The sequence below is a fragment of the Callorhinus ursinus genome, unplaced genomic scaffold (genome assembly GCF_003265705.2).
Source record: "Callorhinus ursinus isolate GAN/ISIS: 27379988/994484 unplaced genomic scaffold, GSC_fseal_2.0 scaffold20, whole genome shotgun sequence".
Classification (NCBI taxonomy): domain Eukaryota; kingdom Metazoa; phylum Chordata; class Mammalia; order Carnivora; family Otariidae; genus Callorhinus; species Callorhinus ursinus.
In genome coordinates, this window is record NW_027397082.1 from 7,627,319 (window position 1) to 7,652,254 (window position 24,936).

The following is a 24,936-nucleotide window of genomic DNA, read 5'->3' on the forward strand; positions in this document are numbered from 1 at the left end:
ACGATCTATGCAAGTTCCAATTGCTCCACATCCTTGCCTTGCCAAACTATGGTGTTGTCGGTTGTTTTTTCTTTTTCTTTTCTTTCTTTCTTTTCTTTCTTTCTCTCTCTCTCTCTTTCTTTCTTGTCAGTCTTTTTAACTTTAACCATTATGGTGGATGTATTTCATTATGCTTTCACTTTGCATTTCCTTTTTAACCTGTGATGTCGATTACTTTATGGGTTTGTGGTCATTCCTACATCTTTTGAAAAAGGTCTGTTCAAATCTTTGCCCATTTTTTATTTGTAGGAAACTATATTTCATGGATCTTAGTCCCTTCAGATATGTTTCGTAAATTTTTGTGACTAATTTCTGACAGCCTGTAGCTTGTCTTCATTTTCTTAACAGTAAATTTTAATGAGTTTTAAATTTTGATAAATTCAAATTTATCTTTTCTTTTATAATTGTTTCTATGTCCTGTCTTTGAGAAACCTTTGCCTACTTGCAAGTCACAAAGATTCTCATGTTTTCTTCTAAAAACTTTATGGTTTTAACATTTACATTTAGGGCTGTGATGCATATTGAATTGATGTTTGTAATATGATGTGTGAGGTAGAGATCATGTTTCTTTTTTTTCCCCATATGAGTATGTAGTTGTGCAAGCACAATATGCAGAAATGACTTTCCTTTCTCCCTTGATTACTTTGATGCTTTTTGAAAAATCAAATAACTGTGTAGGTATGAGGTTACTTCTAGACATTCTACTCCTTTTTATTGAAATACACATCTATCCTTATAAAAGTATCACACTGTCTTGACTACTGTAGCATTATAGTAAGTCTTTAAATCACATAGTGTGTCTTTTAACTTTGTTTTTCCAAGATTGCTTTAGGGCTACTAAATTCTTTGTTTTGCAACCTCCATGTAAAATATTGGAGTCCGCTTGTCAAGCCTGATGGACTTTTGATTGAGATTGCATTGAATCCACAGATCAATTTGGAGAGAATGGATATCTTAATATTGAGCCTTCCAATCCAATTATTGGATTAATTTTTCTCAGCAATGTTAAATTTATTCTATGTATTTTTTTATTACTGTAAATAAAATTTTAAAATTCTAACCTATTACTAGTATATAGAAATATACTTTGTTCTTTTTATACTGACATTGTATTCTGCAACCTTCCTAAATTCACTTATCAAGTAGCTTTTCTCATAGATTTCTTAAAATTTTTTATGTATGTGACATGCAATTGGCAAATAAAGACAGTTCTTTTTCAGCCTATATGCCTTTTCCCTTTCTTGCCTTATTACAATGGCTAGTACTTCCAGTATAAATTTTTTTTTAAAGATTTTATTTATTTGAGAGAGAGAATGAGAGATAGAGAGCACGAGAGGGAAGAGGGTCAGAGGGAGAAGGAGACTCCCCACTGAGCAGGGAGCCCGATGTGGGACTTGATCCCAGGACTCCAGGATCATGACCTGAGCCGAAGGCAGTCGCTTAACCAACTGAGCCACCCAGGCGCCCCCCAGTATAATTTTTAACAGGTATGGTGAGAATGGGGATCCTTGCCTGGTTCCCAGTCTTGGAGGAAAAGCATTCAATAATTTGCATTAAGCATAGCTATAAGCTTCTTGCAGATGCCCTTTATCATATTGAAGATGTTCATTTACATTTCAAGTTTACTAATTTTATCATAAATAGAAAAACATTTAAAAACATTTAATACCTAATCTAGCAATCATATGGTTATTATCTTTTATTCTGTTACTATGGTGAATTATATTGATTTAGTTATGCAGTATCCTCTTGCATTATTTTTAGTGGCTGTTCTATAATCTCCTGAAATTGTAAAGAATATTCATCAATGTAACCTTATTTGTATTTTACTGAACCCAATCCAAAAATACAATAGGCAGCTAGGGATGGGTCCTTGAAATACATCTTGATTTAAGAAATGTATCAAAGACTTGTTATGATAATTCCTCTTGCAAAAAGCCAAAGGCCCAGGTGATGTTTCAGGGGAGTTTTATGAATATTCAAAATCCATTAATTCCTATGTTAGACAAATTATTCCAAAAAAACAGAAAAAGAGTGAAAACTAATTAGCTTATTTGATGAAGTTGGTGTGACCTTGATTCCAAATCAGGTGAGAACAGTATAAGAAAATATAGAGCCATTTAATTTGTGAACATGAATTTTAAAATATTTAATTTGGGATAATCAAATCCAACTTGACTTTTAAAAAAAAATCATGATTAGGTAAGATTTATCCCAGGAATAAAAAGGTGACTGAACAACAAAAATCTATTAACTCATTACATCAAGGCACCAAGGGCAAAAAAACTATACAGTTATTTCAATAAATGTAGAAAAGGCACTTAATAAAATTATATAATAAAATAATTCTTAGTAGCCAGGAAAGTTTAACCTCATGAATAATTTTATTTCCCAAAGTTATAAAAAAAATATTACACTTCTGGAGAAAATCTCCCTTTAAGATTATGAGCATGACAAGATATCCACTATTACTGCTAATGTTTAAAGGCATTTGAGGTTCTTGCCAACAATAAAAGAAAACAAGATGTGTAAAAATAAGAAGGGAAAGATAAAATTCCCATTTGTTTTGGCAGACAATATAATTATTTATATGAAAAACAAACAGGATTTTACAGGAATGGATGGGCTAATCCTAAAATTTATATGGAATTGCAAGGGACTCAGAACAGTCACAACAATGTTGAAAAAGAAGAAAGTGAGAGGATTCCTACTTCCTGATTTCAAAACTTATTAAAAGTTACTGCTATCAAAACAGTGTGGTAGAGGCATAAGAACTGATATATATGTCAATGGAATAGACTTGAAAATCCAGAAATAAACCCATGGAGGTATGAATAATTATTTTCCACAAGGTTGCCAAGACTACTCAATTGAGTAAAAACAGTCTCTTCAATACACGATTCCGGGATAACTGGATATCCATATTCAAAAGAATGAAGTTGGACCCCTACCTCACATCATATAAAAAAAATAATAAATTCAAAATGAAGCAAAGACTGAACTGTAAGAGCCAATAACTATCAAACTCTCAGAAGAAAACACAGGAGTAAATCTTCATGATCTTGCATTTGGCAATGTAATATCTTACGTAGGACACCAAAAGCATAAGCAATGAAAGAAAAAAATTGGGAATCCTCAAGATTTAAAACTCTGTACATCAAAAGATATGATTAAGAAAGTGAAAATGACAACCCACAGAATGTGACAAAGTATTTGAAAAATCACATATCCCATAAGGGATTTGTATCTAGAATGTATAAAGAACTCTTACAACTCAATAACAATGAATGCAACCAAGTTAAAAAACAGGTAAAGAATCTGAACAGACACTTTTCAAAGGAAGATATACAAGCGGTCCATTAAGGATGGGAACAGATGCTTGACATCTTTACTCATTAGGGAAATTATTATCAAAACCACACTGAGAGGCCAAGTCATACCTAGTAGGAGGGCTAGAACTTAAAAAATGGAAAATAACAAATAATGGTGAAGATATGGAGAAAATGGAACCCACAAATATTGCAGGAAGAAATGTAAAATGGTACCACCACTGTGGAAAAGTTTAGCAGTTTAACAAGTTAAACATAAAATAGAAAACATATAACTCAACAATTCCTTTACTTAGGTATCTACCAATAGAAATGAAAATGTATGTTCACACAAAATTCTTATATGAATTCATTACAACCAAAAATTGTAAACACACTAAATCTATCAACTGGTGGAAAACGTGGTATATCTATACAGTGGAATGCTATTCAGCAATACAAAAGAATAAACTACTGATATGCTACCATCATAGTTGAACTTCAAAAACATTGCTCAGAATAAAAGAAGACAGACACAAAAGGCCATATATTATATGATTCTATATCTATGACATGTTCAAAAGAGGCAAATTTATAGACAGAGAGTAGGTTAGGGCTGGGCGTGAAAATAGGGATTAACTGTAATTGGGCATGAGGGTTCTTACAGGGGACTGAAAATGTTCTAAAAACAATTTATGGCTATGGTTGTACAACTTGCTAAATTTCCTAAAAATTCTTGGATTACATACTTGAAATGAGTGCTATGTAAAATATATCACAATAAAGTTGTTAGGAAAACACACACAAGCATTACATATACAAATAGAAAGATTTGAATTAAATGTGCCAGAATGGCTGCCTACAAGTTATGTTTATGTAGGGGAATAGCAGGGGGAATGAGAGTGGGGCTAAAAAGGAATTTATAAATTACTAAAGAAATTATTCTAAACAAAAGTCAGGTCTGCATGAAACAATGACATTTGTGAAATATGAACATATGATCAATCCTCTGCAAATAAGGTCTTAAACAAAAGTAAACAATAAATATTTTTATATATTTAAAAAAAGAAGAAATAATAATTCCATCTCACTTTTTTTGTAGACATTAAACTAAGTCATATAATTTAAAAATAAGTTCATGTAACCTAAATTTTTGTGATTATGCTACTTAAAAAGTATTTGAAATGCAATGAATACTCTAAAACCCATTAAGTTTTTTTTCTTAGTTAAAATTTTTTTTATTATGTTATGTTAATCACCATACATCATTAGTTTTTGATGTAGTGTTCCATGATTCATTGTTTGCATATAACACCCAGTGCTCCATGCAGAACGTGCCCTCCTTAATACCCATCACCAGGCTAACCCATCCTCCCACCCCCCTCCCCTCTAGAACCCTCATAAAACCCATTAAGTTCTAAAGCAAGAGAAAAACATAGAATTAAAAAAAGACAAGTATCCCATGAATGTTGTGGGCTAAATATCTTACTACTTCAACACCTTGTTAGATATCCATGACACTATGATGAATTATAGAAAAGATAATGATAAAGAAACACTGACCTTTAAGGACTTGGTAACAACAGAAAGGCATTTTTTCCCAAAGTGGGAAATCATGACATACCATAAAATCATTAGTCCTACAAAAAGTTCTGCCTAAAAAGGGCTCTTTTGTCAAATAAATTTAGAAATACTGCACATATATCCCCCCACTAATGTATTCACAATATATTAACATATTAAAGTCTCTAAGAACAAAGTCTCCAAGACTTTTAAAGAATAAATCTGCTTTAATTAACAAATCCACAAAATCCTTGCCTCATATAACATGTTTTCATATTAAGAGGAATATACACTTCAGAAAATATTTCACTAAATAGGTTATTTGCTCAAAAATTCATTCAACACATACCTACTGAACACTTATAATGGGCCAGCCCCAATTCTAGGTGCTTAAGATTTCAGCAGTAAAAACAATTTCATGACCTCACTGAAATTTACCTTACAGTGGTATCACAAGTTCTACATGTTTTTTCCTATTATTTTACATGATAACATTGCCAAATGGGCATAAATATTAATACAGAAAAAAATTGAGAAAAGCAAGGAAGTATCTGCAATAATGTGTTTTGGCAGGATGGGTGAGATGAACTTAATTATTTTCTAAATAGACAGCAACTTAAAGGCCAATGGATTATAGCCAAAATATTCATTCATATGAAATGTTTAAAATAACTAAGTACTTCTACAATGGGATACTATGCAGTCATATCATTCATGTGACTAATATGGAAAACAAATTTAAAAGAACTGCAGAAGATTACGTATGTACAATATGATTTCATTTGTTTAAAAAAGGATTCTCTAGAGACAGTCTTTTAAATATAAATTTATTTGATAGGAATAGAAAATTACTGAAAAGACAAAAATTTTAACAATGGTTAGTTATCTCTAAGGAGCTAGAATAGAAGCTATGAGCCTTTTTTACCTTTATGTATTAATTCATGCTTAATAAAAAAGATCATATATAACTTTTATAATGAGGTAAAACAAGGGGCACCTGGGTGGCTCAGTTGGTTAAGCATCTGCCTTTGGCTTAGGTCATGATCTCAGGGTCCTGGGATTGAGTCCCGCATCTGGCTCCTTGCTCAGGGGGAAGTCTGCTTCTCCCTTTCCCTCTGCCTCCTCCCCCCTGCTCGTGCTCTGTCTCTGTCTGTCTCTCTCTCAAATAAATAAATTAAATCTTTAAAAATTTTAAAAAATGAGGTAAAACAAATTTTAAGACTGACTGGGTAAGTATTTCCAGGCAAAGCATTAGAGCTGAAGGGAGGTGGGAGTGGTATGATTTTTTTCCTAGGTTTGAGAAAATTTAACTGAAAAAGGACAAAGCATTACTCTGTAAACAATGGTTAGGAAAATACTGCAAAATGAGGAGCTTTGGGGTGATTAGGCACTTTGAAACAAAGGATTAAAAAAAAGACTTGATTGATAGGTTTGTCTTCTGTGACTACTACAGGAAAACAAGATACCTAAGAATAAAACTAAAGCAGTTACCTCTGAAAAAAGCTGAATAAGGAGGATTTGAAGTGTTTAAGGATCACCCTCTCATTCCAAAAATTTAATGTAGCAAGTAAATACCATTTTTTTTCTGATTAGAAGTATTAAAATTGTACTTAAAATTGAAAATTACCTTTCTTATAAGGTGGTTTTCAGTATCTGCTACGTAGATGATATTATTCCTTATGGCTACACCCTGTGGTGAATTAAAAGTTGACTCTGAAAATATTCCATCTTTTCTTCCAGGGTTGGGTCCTAAAAGAAAGAAAGCCACAAGACAATTTTTTTCCACTTAAAAAGTTATCTCATAGTAAACCCCCCCAAATATTTTTTTTCCTTTATTTTCTTTTTATTGTATCTATAGGGGAAGATGGATGTTAGCTGAACCTCTTGTGGTAATCATTTTATGACATAAATAAATCAAACCAAAATAAATACATAAAATTTGTATTTAAAGCCGGGATTTTAATATAAATAGCATGATACTTTCACCTAAAAACAATTTCCCAAGATATGTTTTTCTCAAGAGTAAGTTTTGCTAATGAAAGGGCTTACTGGATAATGGTTACTTTAGGAGTATATATCAGAAGAGAATATATTTTTTAAACTATCTTAATTATCTATTACATAGACTAGAAAGAGTTAAAAATAATTTTAATCTTTTCACATCTAGATGAATGATTTTTAACAATTTTGGAAGATATACTCCTTTGATAATACATTGAAAATTATGAACACTTTCCTTAGAAAAATATATATACCCATAAGATGTCACAAACAATTTCAAGGGGTTCCTAGATCCTGAGGGCCATTCAAGCATTTCGTAGTAGTCTACGTACCCCAGGTTAAGAAACCTTCATATTTACTATTTCACTTTGCCACAAAGTTCTATAATATCCTATAGACACTTGGAGAGACAAAGAGAGATTCTGGTCTAATGGCCTACTTCTCAGCTTCTCTAATACATGCAGAGTTTCAAGGGTGGAGAGTACACGACATAAAAACATAACTGTTATTTCTATGACAGACAATAAACCATTCAAAGCCTCTAAGTCAGCACTCCCAAACTATGCTTTGCAGAACTCTGCTGTCCTAGATGTTAGAGAAGCAGTATAATGTAGTGGCTAGGAACATGAACTCAAGAATCCAAGTGACTTAGTTTAAGCTCTATCTTTTCCTAGCTGATGATCTAAACAAGTTCTTTATATCTCAGTTTCTCTTCTGTAAAATGGAACTAATAATATACCTACCTCATAGCATTGTGAGGACTAAATTAATACAGGTAAAGTGCTTAGAATAATGCCAGGCATATATATGTTTGCTATTATTACTATTATTAATAATACTATTATTGTTGTTAATGGGGGTTCCCTATGGGAAAAAAGGGAGAGTACCATGGTCCCTTTAGATTGGAATACATTGTATAGTATAACCTCTCTTGAATATTCATGAGGTATACAAGCAGAGTAAAAGATGGAGGAGTACAGTGACACCACCACCAACAAATGTCTCTTAAACAGATCTAACCAATATTTCCTAATTGTATCTGACCATAGAATTTTTAAAAATTATTGTAGAATAACTTTTAATTTATCACAAGATACCACTATCCCTAAAAACATGATTGGGAAAGGTAGCTTGCTGCTGGTTTTTCTGTTTAACAAAGGAAAATATTCATTTACAGCATTCTGAAAGCTATACCATTAAAAACCTTTTAACCATTTAAATCAACCTACTACAACGGGTAATTTTTAAGCAACAATTCTTAAAACTGCCTGTCATCAACCCAAACATCAAGTTGCTGAAACAAAAGAAACATAAAACACATACTCTAACAAAAACGAAAAAGAAATGTGAAAAATTCAAGAGCTAGGGGAACAATATCTAGGCATTCTAAGAATAGCACCAGGGCTTAGGAATAAGACTAGTTTATTTGCATTAGGAATGCAGATACCCCTACTTTATGTACTAATGCTGCATACGTTACTAAAGCAGGATTGCAAAGAGATGAATTACTCTTCTCTTTGACTATTACGTTACTAGATGTCAATTCAGTCTGAGTAATCAGGATTAAGAAGGATGTACTTAACAGATTTTATTGACTATGTAGATGTCAATAAGAGCCTGTTTTAGATCTAAAACCAGGGTGATAAATTTCAATTTTTAACACATTTCCTTGAGCTATTTTTTTTTTACTATAAATTATGTATCATAGTTAGAAGCAAACTTTACCTCCAATGCTGTACTGAATTTGTCCATTCTTCCAGACGACCAAAATTCTATGATGTCCAGTGTCTGCTATTACCAATCTATTAGAAACATGGTCTACTGTTACTTTGCCAGGGAACAGCAATGGTGAAGGTGGCAAAGAATCTTTATAGAGTTTTACTTCAATTTTATTATCTCTGATCTGTCCCTTGTCTTTGTAATACTTTAAAGCTATGGAAGTATATAAAAATAATTTATCTTTGTGTCCCTCTCCAATCAAAGAAAATAACATATTTCCACGGGGTCCAAGTATGACCAGAGTTGGCCAGCAGGAAATTTCTAGTTCTTGCCAAAGACTGGCATCTGCATCATTAACCACAGGGTGGGTGATGTTGTATCGAAGAACAGCGCTCTTAATGTTATCCAGGACTTTTTCATTTGGAAACTTAGCCGAGTGAACACCAACAATCAGAAGACCATCTAAATGGGAAAAATTATAAGTTAAACGTTATAAAGTATTAAAGTTTGAATGTCACCATCCACACATTAGGTTATGGGTCATTAATAAACATTTCAGAGTTTTTATTTTTTTAAAGGGCAGAACTAAAATAGTGTTTTCAACTGCATTTAAACACACATATAAAAAAATTAACATTTAAATCTCATGACAATCTTGATAACTACATAAAAATACATATGATCAAAGTCATGTGGCTATTTCAGGACTGAACCTCTTTGTGTCCTTTATCTAGACAAATTTTTAAAAAATGCATTAACTTCTTACAGAGATATTGAAATACTGTTATTATTTCCCCACCTATTATAAGCCCCTTTGAAATTCATAGTGACTATGACTGCTTTTTGCTAGTCTTTATTGTCATATTATCCTCTTAGATTTTTCTGGCCTACCTACATTACAGATTAACAGAACAAATATAAGCAAGATGTTTCTATAATATAAGGTCTTTGATTTATTTAAAATTCCTATTATATGGTTCTTAAAACAAGCCTTAATTATAGATAACAGAACTACTAAAAACTAAGAACAACATATTTCTTTTACCTAATCAACACAGTATGTCAAAAAGATGATACAGGGGAAAAAAAAAAGCTTTGGCTGGATTCAGAGAAAGAACTCAATATTGACTACCAAGGTAACAGAGGTAATAATGGCTATGTGAATGACAATTTCAAAAACTATGCACATCAGCATGAAGAAAGAAAACCCAAATTAGGGGATGTAATTTCCTGATAGCCCATCCTTCCATTTGTAACTATTAACTCCCAACACATACATCACACACATACACATACAGCCCCCCTAAGGACCCAGAAAAGTACACAAAAGCAGGTACATTGTTAGCAGGGGGTCAAAACTTGGAGATGCCAACCCTGAAGGGGAGTTTCCAGTTTTCTTTTCTCCTTCATGGCTTTGCACTGAAGGTGGGCCCCAGTTTGTAAGCAATGCAGGTGGCAAAAACAATGGAAACCCCTTCCTGGCCCAAGGAGCCAGGGAGACTGGAGGGTGTGGGGGAAACTCCAAGGGGAAGAGAGCCAGAGAAGGGGACTCCCCATTTCTGAGTATGAACACTCACAAGTCTTGGCTTAACTCCTAAACTATACATGTGTGAGGCAGGCCTACAACAGTACCACCAAGGCTTAAAGAACCAAGAACTGAATTGCTGAGCTGATGAAAGGAGAGCAGAGCTGAAAGAAGATGAGACAGAACTTAAGAGTCTGAACCAAGAAAGTTGAATATCTATGAAAACAAGTGACAGATACCAGCACAAAATAAAGCAGAAGTATAAATTAGTAGACAAAGACTTTAAAGGAACTATAACTATGCTCCAGGAGGTAAAGAAAAACATGCTTGAAATGAATGAAATGATAGGAAATACAAACAGAAATAGAAACTATAAAAAAAGAACTAAATGAAAATTTTAGAACTCAAAAATCCTATATTTAAAATAAATTCCCTGGATGAGCTCAATGGTACAAAAGAGATGACAGAGAGAAGAGTCAATAAACCTAAAAATAGCTCAATGGAAATTATCCAATATAAGGAACACAAAGAAAGAAGACTGGAAAACAAAAATGGACAGAACCTCAGGGACCTGTGGAACAGCTTAAATGATATAATGAATGTAGATGTGGAATCACAGAAGAGAACAAAGATTCGGCAGAAAAAAAATATTTGAATAATACCAAAACTTCCAAAATTCGACTGAAGATATAAATTTACAGAATTCAAGAAATTCAAGAATTCAAGAAATTCACTCCAAATAGGATAAATTAAAAGAAAATCATGTTTAGGACTCACCATAAACTCCAAAAACCAAAGATTAAAAATCAAACCCCACCAACATTTTTAAAGAAGATACACACAAAATTGACACTGATCAGTGGTTGTTTAGGCACTGGGAAGAAGGGTGGTGGGGAGGGGTGGGAAGGATCATACACTTAAAATATGTGCAGTTTACTGGGTGTCAATTATGCAACAATAAAGTTTTTCAAAAAAAAAATCATTAGCTCTGGAGTCATACTCCCTGTAATCAAATTCTGGCTTTTACCACTTGCTGAGTTACTTTGGGCAAGTTACTTAACCTCTCTGGGCATCAGTTTTCTTATTCCTACAATTGGGAAAATAATAGTAACTGCCTCATAGGTCAGTTTTGAGGATTAAAAGAGATAATCTGTATAAGACATTTAGCATAGTACCTAGTATACTGTAAAAGCTCAACGAATGTTACCTATCTTTTTTAAATTTGTAAGTACAAAGATAACCAATAAAAGAAAAATACAACTTTTTCTAACTAAAGCAATTAGTAAAATAAAATAGCAAAGAAAATACATCGTTTGAAGAAACACAACAAATAAAAGCTAATACATATAATGATTATCCATAATAATCATAAGTAAATACGAATGGACTTAACTATTAAAAGAAAAAAACTTGGATACATTCTGTATATCAGAAATACAACTAAAACAAAGTTAACCAGAAAAGCTAAAAATAAAGGGGTAGGCAAATGTGCACCAGGCAAACAAAAGCAATACAAGGTCATGATCCTAATATTAGACAAGGTAGATTTTAAGCCCAAGAGCATTAAACATGGCATATTTTAATGCAAAAAGCATTCACAACATGGATAAAATAATAGGATAAAACAGTAATGAATATCCATGTACCAAGTAATAAAAGCAACTTAATAAAACAGAAAACACACTGCTCTCAGTGTGAACCAGATCAAGCCGACACAAAATAAGATAAAGCCTAATTAACATAATCAGTGAGGTAGATCTTATTGATACGTATCAAACCGTACTGTGATAATATACTTTCCTCTGAAGTATACATGGAGCATTTATAAATACTGATCACGCCAAGAAAGCATTATAAAGAATACACTCTAACCACGATACAATAAAACTGAATATTAATAACAAAAAACAAAAGGTCCTTTTTTTTTTTTTTTTGAAGTAGCCTCCACACCCAGTGTAGAGCCCAGTGCGGGGCTTGAACTCAAGACCAACCCTGAGATCGAGACCTGAGCTGAAATCAACAGTCAGACACTCAACCGAGCCACATATGCACCCCAAGAGGCCTTTTGTTTAGGAAAAACACACTATTTATGTGTTTCTCCTTTACTCTCACAATATGACCACACTCAGAACACTTGAGACACCAGAAATATGGTTTTTTTCCCCCACATTAGGCAACTGTCTGTGACACTAAGTGGGTGTCCCATGATTCAATTCTGATTCTAACCAGAGTTAGCGCAGGCACCATAGGTTAAGGGCTCAACCCCACAAGCCTGCCACTTTAGATGCTAATCACAAGTAATAGGGCCCCAGGTTATCCTCAACTTCTGTTGGACTTGTCTACAAATGAGAGATTCCTTTGACTCTTCTCTTGGATTCAATTATTTGCTAGAACAGCTCACAAAACTCAAGGCAACAGTTAGGTTTATCAGTTTATTATAAAAAGATATGATAAAGGATACAGATGAACATCCAAATGATAGAGATGCACAGGACAGGTTGTGGGAATGGGGGTGGAGCTTCCATGCTCTCACCAAGGCCTCCACTCTCCCAGCACCCTCACGTGTTTACCAACTTGGAGGCTCTCTGAACTCCATACCTCGGAATTTTTATGAAGGCTTCATCACATAAGCGTTATAGATCATTGACTCCATTTCCAGCCCCATTCCCTCTCTGGTAAATGGGGAGTGGGACTGAAAATCCCAAGCTTCTAATCATGGCTTATTCTTTCCTTCCGGTGATCAGTTCCCAACCAGAAGCCCACCAAAGGTCACCTCAGAATAAAACACAGTTAATCTCCCAGGAAATTCCACAGGATTCAGGAACGCTGTCAAGAATTGGGGTCAAAAACCAAATATTAAAACAAATGATGCCCTAGTGCTCTTATCACTTAGGAAGTCACAAGAATTTCAGGACCTCTGTGCCAGGAACCCAGGGCAGAAACCAATATATATATTTTCTATCATCTCACACCTTTCCACTAAGAAATTTAAAAACTCTCTATCAACTTGACAGAAAGGTGAAACAGAAGTCAAAATTACAGAATTTCTAAAAAATGATAATGAAAATACTAGAAGAAAATTCATAGTCTTCAATTCAGAGCCTTAAATATTTATATCAAAAATTAAAATAGATAACTACCCTGCTATAAAAATCTAGGAAAACACACAAAAGACCTCGAATAACCAAAGTAGTCTTGAAAAAGAAAAACAGGGGTGCCTAGGTGGCTCAGTTGGTTAAGCATCTGCCTTCAGCTCAGGTCATGATCCCGGGGTCCTGGGTTTGAGCCTCACATCAGGCTCTCTGCTCAGTGGGGAGCCTGCTTCTCCATCTCCCTCTGCCTGCTGCTCTGCCTACTTGTGCTTGCTCTCTCTCTGTCAAATAAATAAATAAAATCTTAAAAAAAAAACCTAAACTGGAGGTATCACAATTCCAGACTTCAAGTTATACTACAAAGTGGTAGCAATTAAAACAGTATGGTACTGGCATAAAAACAGACACAAAGACCAATGGAATAAAAAACCCAGAAATAAACCCATAATTACATGGTTAATTAATCTTCGACAAAGGAGGAATGAATTGACAATGGGAAAAAGACAGTGTCTTCAACAAATGGTGTTGGGAAAACTGGACAGCTACCTGCAAAAGAATGAAAGTGGACCAATTTCTTTCACCATACACAAAAATAAACTCAAAATGGATTAAAGACCTAAATGTGAGATCTGAAACCATAAAAATCCTTGACGAGAACATAGGCAGTAATTTCTCTAACATCAGCCATAGCAATGTTTTTCTAGATATGTCTCCTGAGGCAAGAGAAATAAAAGCAAAAATAAACTACTGGGTCAACATCAAAATAAAGTTTCTGCACAGCAAAGGAAACAATCAACAAAACTAAAAGGCAACCTGCCGAATGGGAGAAGATATTTGCAATGACACATCCGATAGAGTTAGTATCCAAAATATATAAAGAACAGATACAACTCAACACCCGAAAAGCAAACAGCCCAATTTAAAAGTGGGCAGAAGATACGAACATTTTTCCAAAGAAGACACCAGATGGCTAACAGACACATGAAAAGATGCTCAACATCACTCATCATCAGCAAAATGCAAATCAAAACCTCAATGAGGTATCACCTCACACCTGCCAGAATGACTAAAATCAAAAACACAAGAAACAAATGTTGGTGAGGATGTGGAGAAAAAGGAACCCTCTTGCACTGTTGGTGGGAATGCAAACTGGTGCAGCCACCATGGAAAACAGTATGGAGGTTCCTCAAAAAATTAAAAATAGAACTACCCTACAATCCAGTAATCACATTACTTGGTATTTACCCAAAAAATACAAAAACACTAATTCAAAGGGATACATGCATTCCTATATTTATTGCAGCATTATTTACAATAGCCAAACTATGGAAGCAGCCCAAGTGTCCATCCATAAATGAACAGATAAACGTGTGGGACAAAGGACGTTAAAAAAAAAAAAAGTAACACACACACACACATACACAATGCAATATTATTCAGCCATAAAAAAGAATGAAATCTTAACATTTGCAACAACATGGATAGAGAGTATAATGCTAAGTGAAATAAGTCAGAGAAAGACAAATACCATATAATCTCACTCATATGTGGAAGTTAAGAAACAAATGAGTAAAGGGGGGAAAAAAAGAGAAGCAAACCAAGAAATAGATTCGTAACAACAGAGAACAAACTGATGGTTATCAGAGGGGAGGTGGGTGGGGAGATGGGTGAAATAGGTGATGGGGATTAAAGAGTACACTTATGATGAAAATTAAAAAAAATAAAAATCTAGGAAAACAAAATAAATCAAAAGCACAGAGAAAGAAATGAAAATAAAACCAGGAATTAATGAGGTACAAAACAAAATCCAACATCTATTCCTGATTAAGAATAATAAATAAAGAGAAACACAAAATAAATAGGAATTGTTGGATTTTTTCTTTCCAGAGGAGAGGGTAAACTTATTGACATTTATTGATACAACTGGTATGTCTGATCTAAATTCTTTCATATTTTCCTCTATTGTAATTTCCGTATATATTATATTTGTCTGGGTTTCTCTATATGGTGTGTCCTTTTTTGTAAGAAAAGTTTCTTTGGGTATAAAGAAGATGTGATATATATATATATACACACATATATGTATACATATTATCCAGTCATAAAAATGAATGAAATCTTGCCATTTGCAACAACATGGAGCTACAGAGTACAATGTTAAGTGAAATAAGTTAGAGAAAGACAAACACCACATGATCTCACTCATATGTGGAATTTTAAGAAACAAACGAGCAAAGGAAAAAAGAGAGAAAGAGACAAACCAAGAAACAGACTCTTAACTACAGAGAACAAACTGATGGTTACCAGAGGGGAAGAGAGCGGGGGGATGGATGAAATAGGGAAGGGGGATTAAGAGTATACTTGTCATGATGAGCACTAGGTATAGAATTTTTGAAACATTATATCGTACACCTGAAACTAATGTAACACTGTATCTTAACTATACTGTAATTAAAATAAAAACTTAAAAAAAAATGTCCTTTGGATTTTAGGAAGGTTTGTATTTTTATTCCAGTGGTTACCTTTGTAATAATTACTTTTTATCATTTTACAAAGTATTAATCCCCATTTTTCATAATCTTTTATTATCTGGTCATTTTTTAAAATAATTTATTTATTTATTTATTTGAAAGAGAGCGTGCGAACATGCAGGGGGAGGAACAGAAGGGGGGAGGGGGGGAGAGAGGGAGAGAGAGGGGGAGAGGGAGGGGGGAGGGAGAGAGAGAGAGAGAGAGAGAGAGAGAGAGAGAGAGAGAGAGAGAGAATTTCAAGGAGACTCTATGCTGAGTGTGGAGCCCGATGCCAGGCTTGATCTCACAACCCTGAGATCCTGACCTGAGCAGAAGCCCAAGAGTCAGACACAACCGACTGAGACATCCAGGCACCCCTGGTTACTCATTTTTAAATGGCATCCTTTAATTCCCACCTATTACCTATACAATAATCAATAGTCTTCTGTTTTCCATTCTCTCCCTCTCTTTTTCCCTTTCTTTAGTTGTATTCTTTCTACCTCTATATGATTTTACATTATTCTTCTACCCACAGGTGACAGGGTTATATTTTATCAATTTAGCTAAAGTGGAACTATTTCCCAGTACTCTATTCCCTGCCCAGTTCTTATCCTCTACTGTAAGAGATATTTTGTGAGCGAACCGGAAGGTGCAAAGGCGGCGGCAGCCATATTCTCTTTTCCTTGGAAGACTGGTGCAGGGCCCCGCGTGATAGCGTATCTCACACACTCTGTAGCTTATCTGCTGTCTCACCTTGCTGGCTGGCCGGTTGTGCGTGAGCAGCCAAGCCCCATAGCTGTACCACAGGTCCTGCCAGATCTCCTCCCTCAGCTTCTCCAACTCCTGGGTCAGACGAGTGTATAACTCCACAACAAAGGACACCAACTTACTCTGTTGGTCACCTCACTATTTAGGTTGGAAGTTTGCATGGGTTCCAGTTCATGCCTGCAGGTGGCAGTTTCCTTTGCTCTCCCTTATTTCATTTCCATCTTTCGTTTTCAACTGCCTGACCTGCTGACTTCAAGTTGAGGCACCAGATACACAAGTTAACCGTCATAAGCAGACTAGATAAGCAGCTCCCACAACCATATAAGGTCAAGTGCCTATAAACAACTCTTTATTATTTCTCATCATAAGTACACATATGAAATCTTCAGCCATACATCTGGCAGTTTCCTTAGTCACCCCTGGTTAGAAGAAGCCATCTATCTCTCAAGTAGATTGACCAGAAAGTGCATCTATTCACAGGTGATTCTCTGAGTTCTTGGGACATTCAAAACTGGTTTTCTATATCCCTGACTGACTCTTTAAAGATAGCTGGTTAGCTATAATATCCTTGGTTTGTAGTTTCTCTATATAAGATTCTTAAAAATGTACTGTTGCTTTGCTTTGTATGTTTTTTGTGTAAAGTCTGTCCTGTCTAATCTACATGCTTCTGAAAGTCATCATTTTTCCTGGAGGTCCTGAAGTTATTTTTTAAACATCTTTAAAGTGTAATAGTTTAAAACAGGATACTTCTTGGGCTGTTGCTCTGTGTCAATTTTCCCTGGTATCTGGTAGTGCCTTTCAATATGCAGACTCAAGGTTTCTTTTATTTTCAGAGCATTTTTTGGATTCTAATTTTACACGTTAGTTTTGGTCAGTTGTTTTGATTTTTGTCTTCAGCCTCCAAGCAGTCTTATGTTGGACCTTTTCTGCTTTTCTATTCAATCATTTCCTTTGTTTTTACTTCTTTTTAGCTTATTTTCATTCTCTAAGTTTGTTCTACCCCCGCTTTACTTCAGTGCCATTACATTTTTATATGAATTTACTGTCCCTTAGGCACCTTGTAATTTAGTCTATTTCTAACATAATTCTGATCTTTTTCTTATTACTTTGCTGAGTTCAATTACCATTCATTTCTTACATCTTTGGGGCATTTCCATTCTTAGCTTTTGAATTTCTGATTCAAGATCCTTTTTCATTATTCCTAAATGCCGTTTGAGGATCTACCTATCTATCCATCTATAATTCAATATGGATTGTGTTGCAGTTTTTGTCAATTTTGTGATCATTTTTAAGAATGTTCATCAGCATTTCAACTCTGAATCACATTTTCAGCTTTTTACAGTTTTATGTGGATGTGATCTGCTTTTTAATATTACCATCCATTTTGTGGACAGGGCTACTAGGTGGAGAGCGTGCTTTTCCAATAGTTCCCTTTTCCTGTGCAGTTTCATTTTTGGATAGCATTGTTGGAAGGAGGCACTGATGTGTACTTTTTTTTTTTTTCCTGCAAGATCCTTAACTTTTCCCTCTTATTTTTTTTAGGTAGACTATCTTCAAAGGAAACTACACCTCTATACCTGATTCCCTCCAAGAAGCAATGCTTCTCTCAGGCTTCTGTTCTTAGTCCCACACTCTTTCAAGAGCTGGTGCTATGATCCAAACCTGTGTTCGGTATTTTGCACTGAGTGTTGGAGTTTCTCTTTCTACTGGTAAGGGGGTCACTCCGTGCCTCGCCCAAGACCTGTGAACCACTCTCCCTTTTCTCATGGAGTCTTTTAAGCCTCTCCCATTCCTGTTCCAGCACCTGCAGGCTTGCAAGAAGAGGACCTTTAATGGAATTCAGTTTATTTCTCAACTTACAGGTAATTTGAAGACCATGATATTCTCTGTCTCCTAGTATTGCTGAATGAATGATCAAGTGTGGTTTTAGTTACTCTCCTTTTTGTTTTTACGTTTGAGGAAGAGGAAAAGATAAATGAGGAGATTCAAAATCAGGTGGCCTTAATTCTCCAAACCCAGAAATAAGAGAGATAGATTCCTGTTTTTAACATGTTATATTGAGATATAATTTACTTAGAAAAGTTTGTCCCTCAATACTTTGTTAACTGATTAAATATAACTAAATCCTAAAACCAGCCTCTTGACGGAGAAAAATGAGAAGTATTTCCAATAAGATAAGAACAAGGCAAAGGTGCCCACTGTCTCTACTACTACCGAATAATTAACTGGGAGGGGATTTTTAGCCAACAAAATTAGATAAATCAATTACAGAAATAAGATCTGGAAAATTTCTTTGCAGATAATATACCATGTTAGGGAAACCACAGAGAAACAATTATAAAACCAAACCAAGTAATAAAAGTTCAGGAAGCAGAATACAAAATTAACAGATAAAAATCAATAGTTTTTATATACCTATACAATAACCAGCTAGAGTATATAATGGTAGACAAAACTCCAGTTAAAATAAATACCCACAAATAAATGAAAAGATTTCCAACCACATTCTAAAATGCAATTTAAAACTACATCAAGGGGCACCTGGCTGACTCAGAACAGCATGCAACTTTTGATCTCGGGATCTTAAGTTTGAGTCCCATGTTGGGTGTAGCGCTTACTTAAAAAATAATACTGCACCAAGATACCATTTCTCACCTATTTAATCAGTACAAATTAAAAAACATGTCAATACATTTTACTGGAGCAGCAGTGGGGAAAGAAACACCTTCATACTCTCTTAGCAGGAACACAAACTAGTACAACCCTCCTGGTGCAGAATATGGCAATACCTAACAAAACTATACTTATATGTATTTAACTTTGACCCAGCAATCCTCCTTCTGGGAACTTACCCTTAAGATATGCCACCAGCAATATAAAAACATATTCACAGAGTTAGTAACTGTTTGTAACTGCTAAGTATTGAAAACAACCTAAAGGCTGAAAGATAGGCTAGGACAGTGACTGAATTATTATAAATTACACACACACACACAGAATGGGGTGCTGTGTACTATTAAAAATAATCAGGAAGTTCTCTATATGGAGTGGCTACCAGGATACACTGCTACATTAAAAGAGCAAAATGCACAAAAACGTCTAGAATAGGTCACCAGTAATATTTTTTTAAAAAAGAGAAAATAGAAAGAATGGAAGAACGGGATGGGAAGAATGGGAAGACAGAAACAGGTAGAAGAGGTAGGAAGATAGAACTATACTTTCTGGATAGTTCTGACTTTCAGAACCATGGTTAAATTTTATAGCCTCAAAAACAAACAAAACCAACTAAAAATACAAACAAATGAATCTAATTGTATTTCAAATGAATAACATAACCTCATAGGGAGTGAGGAGGACTAGTCTAAGCAAATTTCGAGTTAGTTGAGAGGGACTAGAAGCAAAGACACCGCAGTAGCAATGAGCACAGGTAGTGCCCAGATCTTGGTTTCTCAAAACCATTGCCAATATTCAATACTATAAGGAATCAGAACTCCCTGAAGAAATGGCTGATTCAGGGAAGGGGCTGGGAAAGTACATGAGGAACCTTTAAATATTTTGTTGTGCCGAGTGAGGAAGTGCTCAAAGAATGATAAGGACATGTCAAAAGGACACGGGTGATAGCCTGAAGAGAATTCCATTCGTCAAACAGGGACAATATGAACATCTAAATAATGATGGTAATGATTATAACCCAGTGAATTAAATAAGAATTCATTAGTCAAATCTCTACATATTTTACATGTGTAACATACATACACACTATATATATATATATATATATATATATAGCATAACATACATTACATCAAAATGTACATACATGTATTCTTTCTGGTGAATATACCCAACACTTCTTTGAAGAAGTAAAGATTAGGGAGAGATGGGAACCCTGAGAAGGTGTTAACTAGGTGAAGAGCATAAGGAAGGAGATGCAGGGAGAGAAAACAACACACGTAAAACAGAGCGCTTGAAAGATAGAAGAGACTGAAGAAAGTAAAGTGACTAAGGGTAGAGAACGAAAGAGAGCATGGGACAAAACGAGAATAAACCTATAGATAGGATCGACCTTGTAAGTCATTTAAAGGATGTTTTAGATTGTTATCCTTAGGAGCAATGGCAGTCATATGGAGAATGAAGTGCAAGTCTCAAAGACCATTTAAACTAAACTCACGACCTTCCTCTCCAAAGCTGTCCTTTCTATAGTGTGTCCTTTCACTGAATGGCACCAGCATCTGTCCAATTAATTATACAAGCTAAAAACCTACCTAGGATATCTCTGTAATAACCAAAGAGCCCTCTCTCATCATCCATATTTAATCCATGACCAAATCCTATTAATCTTATCCCTCTATAACTAGTTTCAAGCTATTATCATGTCCCATCCGGAGCACAAGAGTCTTGTCACAGATCTCACATCCATTCCTGAACACTAATTAGTTACCCACCCAGGAGTGGGACTAATCTTTAAATAAACACAAATCTCATCATGTCACTCTCCTCCAGAAAACCTTTCATTGTCCTTTGTATAAAAACCAAATTTCATCTCCCCAGTAAGTTTTCCACTCCTTCTCCCCCTCCCCTCAGGGTGTTATAGCAACCTGGCCTTCCTTCAGTTCCTCCAGAATATCATTACTCCTCTTGCTTTGATGTCTTAACACACAATACTCCGTAAGCCTGGAATGTTCTTCACCCTCTCTCACGTAGCAAAGCCACACTTTTCTTCTAGATAGCAAGCTCAATTTTTCCTCTTAAGAAAGCTTTAAATTCCTCCAGATTAAACTCCATTATTTGTTTTCATAGCACCCCATAATTTTCCTTCTTAGCACTAATCAGAAATTATAAAACTATTTGTGAGTATTTGATTATAAGTCTTGCCCCTGTTAACAAGACTATAATTCATATTAACTATTTAGAGATCATGCATGTTTTATTATTCACTAGCACAGTGCTCAGTACATAGTAGGAAATAAAACGATGAATAGATGGGACATGAACCCTGAAGAAATTTATATATTTAGACACTATATAAACCATAGCATATGGTCTAAATAGAATATCTATATTAATCTACAAAGACCACTGCTAAGTAACGATGCCTCACATTTTTTCAGTGTCAAGAATCTTAGAGATTTTTTAAAAAATATTTTGCTTTTTCTGTTAATCATACACAATAAAAAACAATGTAAAAGATTCTTCATTTTATCAATCTTCTGCCAGCACAGGGATCAAAACTACTCCATTAAAATAAAATATGGAAGGAAAGGAAGGTGAGGGAGATGGAGGAGGGAAGAGAGGGAGGGAAGAGGGAAGGAGAAGCCATATAAAAATAACTGCTTCTAAAATATTAGTAATAAAATAACTTCAAAAAAATCATTTTAAAAGCTTCAAAGGTCTTATTTTTCAGAGACATATAGAATTGTACTAGATTATAATTGTATATAGCAATATATATGACATTATTATATTTACATAATATATAGTAGCACAGTTTAATCACAAACACTGTAATAACCTAGTTAAATGCAAGGATTAAAAACAGTTGAGTTTTACATGTTACAAAATTGTAAATGGAGACATTCTGAGAGCTAAACGACAAGGATGACACTTTACTAGGCAAAAAACGATAAGGGTATTCCAGCAGAGTGAACACTAAGTGTCAGGGCCTTAAAGCACGAACAACCGAAGAACCATGACACTGAAGAACTAAAGGCAGGCCAGGGAGGCTAGAACACCCTGAGGGAAGAAGAGTAGGGTGGGGACAGGTAGGATTTTAGGTTTCATACTAAAAGCAATGGAAACATGAACTGAAAAGATCAAAATCACTGAACACTAAAGCACAGAGCTGAAACAAATTTGAAAATTTTTTTTAGAATTTCAAAAACTAATGTTGCCCTGTGTCTCTCTTGAAACATCCTAGAAGTTTGCCATAAATTGACCAATATTTCCATCACACTTCATTTTTTAAAAACAGAATAATATATGGACTGCTGCAAAAAGAAAATATAAAGTGTGTGCAGAGAAGAGTTAACATAGCATGCCTGACTGGTAGTCTTTCGAAGGCCTGCTTTATAAGGCTGGCCCTTGCCTGGATTTCAGGAGGGTGCCTGCCATTCCCAGAACGAGTAAGAGTGTCTCGCTATGCCTAAACTGGCCGTACAAATAATATGGTTTATGCTGAACACTTGCTTTCTTTCTGGGACTCTAGAATTTTCCTACATGCTGCCAGGCAGAAGCTGCCTATTTGGCCAGCTCCCAATAAAAACCTTGGTTGCTGAGTCTCTAATGAGAGGCCCTGGTAGGTAACATCTCAAATGTGCTCTAACAACTCCTTGCTGGGGAATTAAGTTGTCTTGTATGACTCCACTAAGAGAGGAGGAAGCCTGTGTTTTGATTCCTCTGGACTTAGCCTCACCAGAGCACCTTTTCCCTTTGCTGCTTTCACTCTGTATCCTTTAGCTGTAACAAATGACAGCTGTGAGTCCTCCTAAATAATTATGGAACCTGGTGATGGTATTGGGAACCCTGACACACCATCAAATTATATATGGAGTCACTGAAAGGTTTAGTTTCATTATAAAATTAGAACTCCATTCTTCTAATTTTTAATAAAGTATAAAACGGAAAAGGAGTGTCTACTACATCATGAGAATACCAGCATTTACCCAGTAGTACCCTGGCATTTAGGTTGGTAAGTTTGATTTAATTATGCATCAACATATACCTAGCAGTCACATTTAAAAATATGTCAAATGTTCCTAATATTCTTTTTCTTATGAAACAAGAACACTTTTCCTGAATAGCCATTGTGCTAAATTTGGGTATTATATAACATATCATTAATGCATCCAGCATAAAAAGGCAAAAAAATTTTATAAACTCTCAAGCAGAAACAGAAAAAAAAAAACCCCAAAACATGAGATACCTACCAGTTTCATGTGAACATGTGCTAAATCATTATGAACTAATAACAAGCTTAGACTGCAGCTATGTTCGTAAACGTCTGAAGATCAAAACCACCCATTACTGTTAAATATCTTTTTACTTTAGACTCGGGCATTTATAATGCCTCATGCTATTGTGAAAATGATACTGGTCACCATTACAAACTTGATTTTAAAAGCCGTTTTACAGAGGAAGGAGACTGGGTATTAATTTGGACCCTTTTCAGGCTGTTTTTGAATAAGCACTTCCTCACTTAGCTGAGCATTTCTGGCTTACTGATGAAATGAACTGAATATTCCATGGAATTTAAAATAGGCTGCTGAATGTCACTTCAAGAACTATTAGCATTGCTGCAAATATGTTCAGAAACATAGCAGATAGTAATGAGACAAGATACATCGCTGTAAGAAAGCAAATTAATATAGTGACAGCTTATTGAACTTCCATGTGATAATCTCTGGGTACACCTGCTTTTGTGATTATGAACTGAATGTATATTTTGAGCAATATAAAAATATTTTGAAGTTACCAGCATTTTCATAAAGCAGCATATTATTAAAGTAATATTTCTTTGAAATTATAGTGTTGGGATCTTCAAGTATTTTTAGTTCTCAGAAGTGTATTTGTATGTAAAAAGTTTTTATTTTGTGTCAATGTGCTATAAAAATGATGCTTCCAGTAAACCGATAAAGAAGTTACAAGGACCCATTCCAAGAAGTTCTTGAATTTGCTTCAGGTGTGGGGTAACCAACTAAGGTAACCAAATACACTCTTTTAGGGATTATCTTAAGTTAACTTTGGCATTCTTAACCCAGTCTTTCATCCTCCTATCAAACAAACAAGGACGCCTGCGTGGTTCAGGCCCTTAAGCAGTTAAGGATCTGCCTTGGGCTCAGGTCATGGTCCCAGGGTCCTGGGATCCAGCCGCACATCGGGCTCCCTGCTCAGTGGGGAGCCTGCTTCTCCCTCTGCCTGCCGCTCCCCCGTTTGTGTACATGCGCACTCTCTCTCTCTGGCAAATAAAATCTTTTAAACAAAAAAATAAATAAAAAACAACCTTAAACATCTCTGTATCTTCAGTGGAAGACAAAGGCTAAGCTATTAAGAATGTTAATTCTTTTTTTTTTTTTAAAGATTTTATTTATTTATTCATGAGAGACAGAGAGAGAGGCAGAGGGAGAAGCAGGCGCCCAAGGAGCAGGGAACCCGATGCGGGACTCGGATCCCGCATAATAATAGTAATAAATACTTAATAATAAAACTTTTCACAACTGGTCTGAACCTAACCCACCTTCCTCTCCGTTCATCTCTCCCAGAAGCCCCCACACTCCTGCCACATTAAACTACCGGCCTCTCCCCACGAAGCTCACTCTTCCATGCTCCCCGCGTATCCCCTGCCACTCCCTCAGCCAACTTCCTCCTGCCCGCTTTGCATCTGCAGCTGTACTCCCGCTTATTTTTCAAGCTCC

The 24,936-nt window shown here is 35.1% G+C and overlaps 1 protein-coding gene across 2 annotated transcripts in view; it reads right to left on the bottom strand.

Annotated features, from left to right (window-relative positions):
- NHLRC2 (NHL repeat containing 2) overlaps positions 1–24,936 on the bottom strand; it is a 59,308-nt gene that overhangs the window by 29,471 nt on the left and 4,901 nt on the right. For both annotated transcript variants that reach the window (XM_073904174.1, XM_025880726.2), the window contains exons 3-4: positions 8,637–9,092; positions 6,538–6,659 (exon numbers count right to left, since the gene is read on the bottom strand). In XM_073904174.1, coding sequence (XP_073760275.1) covers positions 6,538–6,659; positions 8,637–9,092 — 578 coding nt within the window. The remainder of the gene's footprint in view (positions 1–6,537; positions 6,660–8,636; positions 9,093–24,936) is intronic.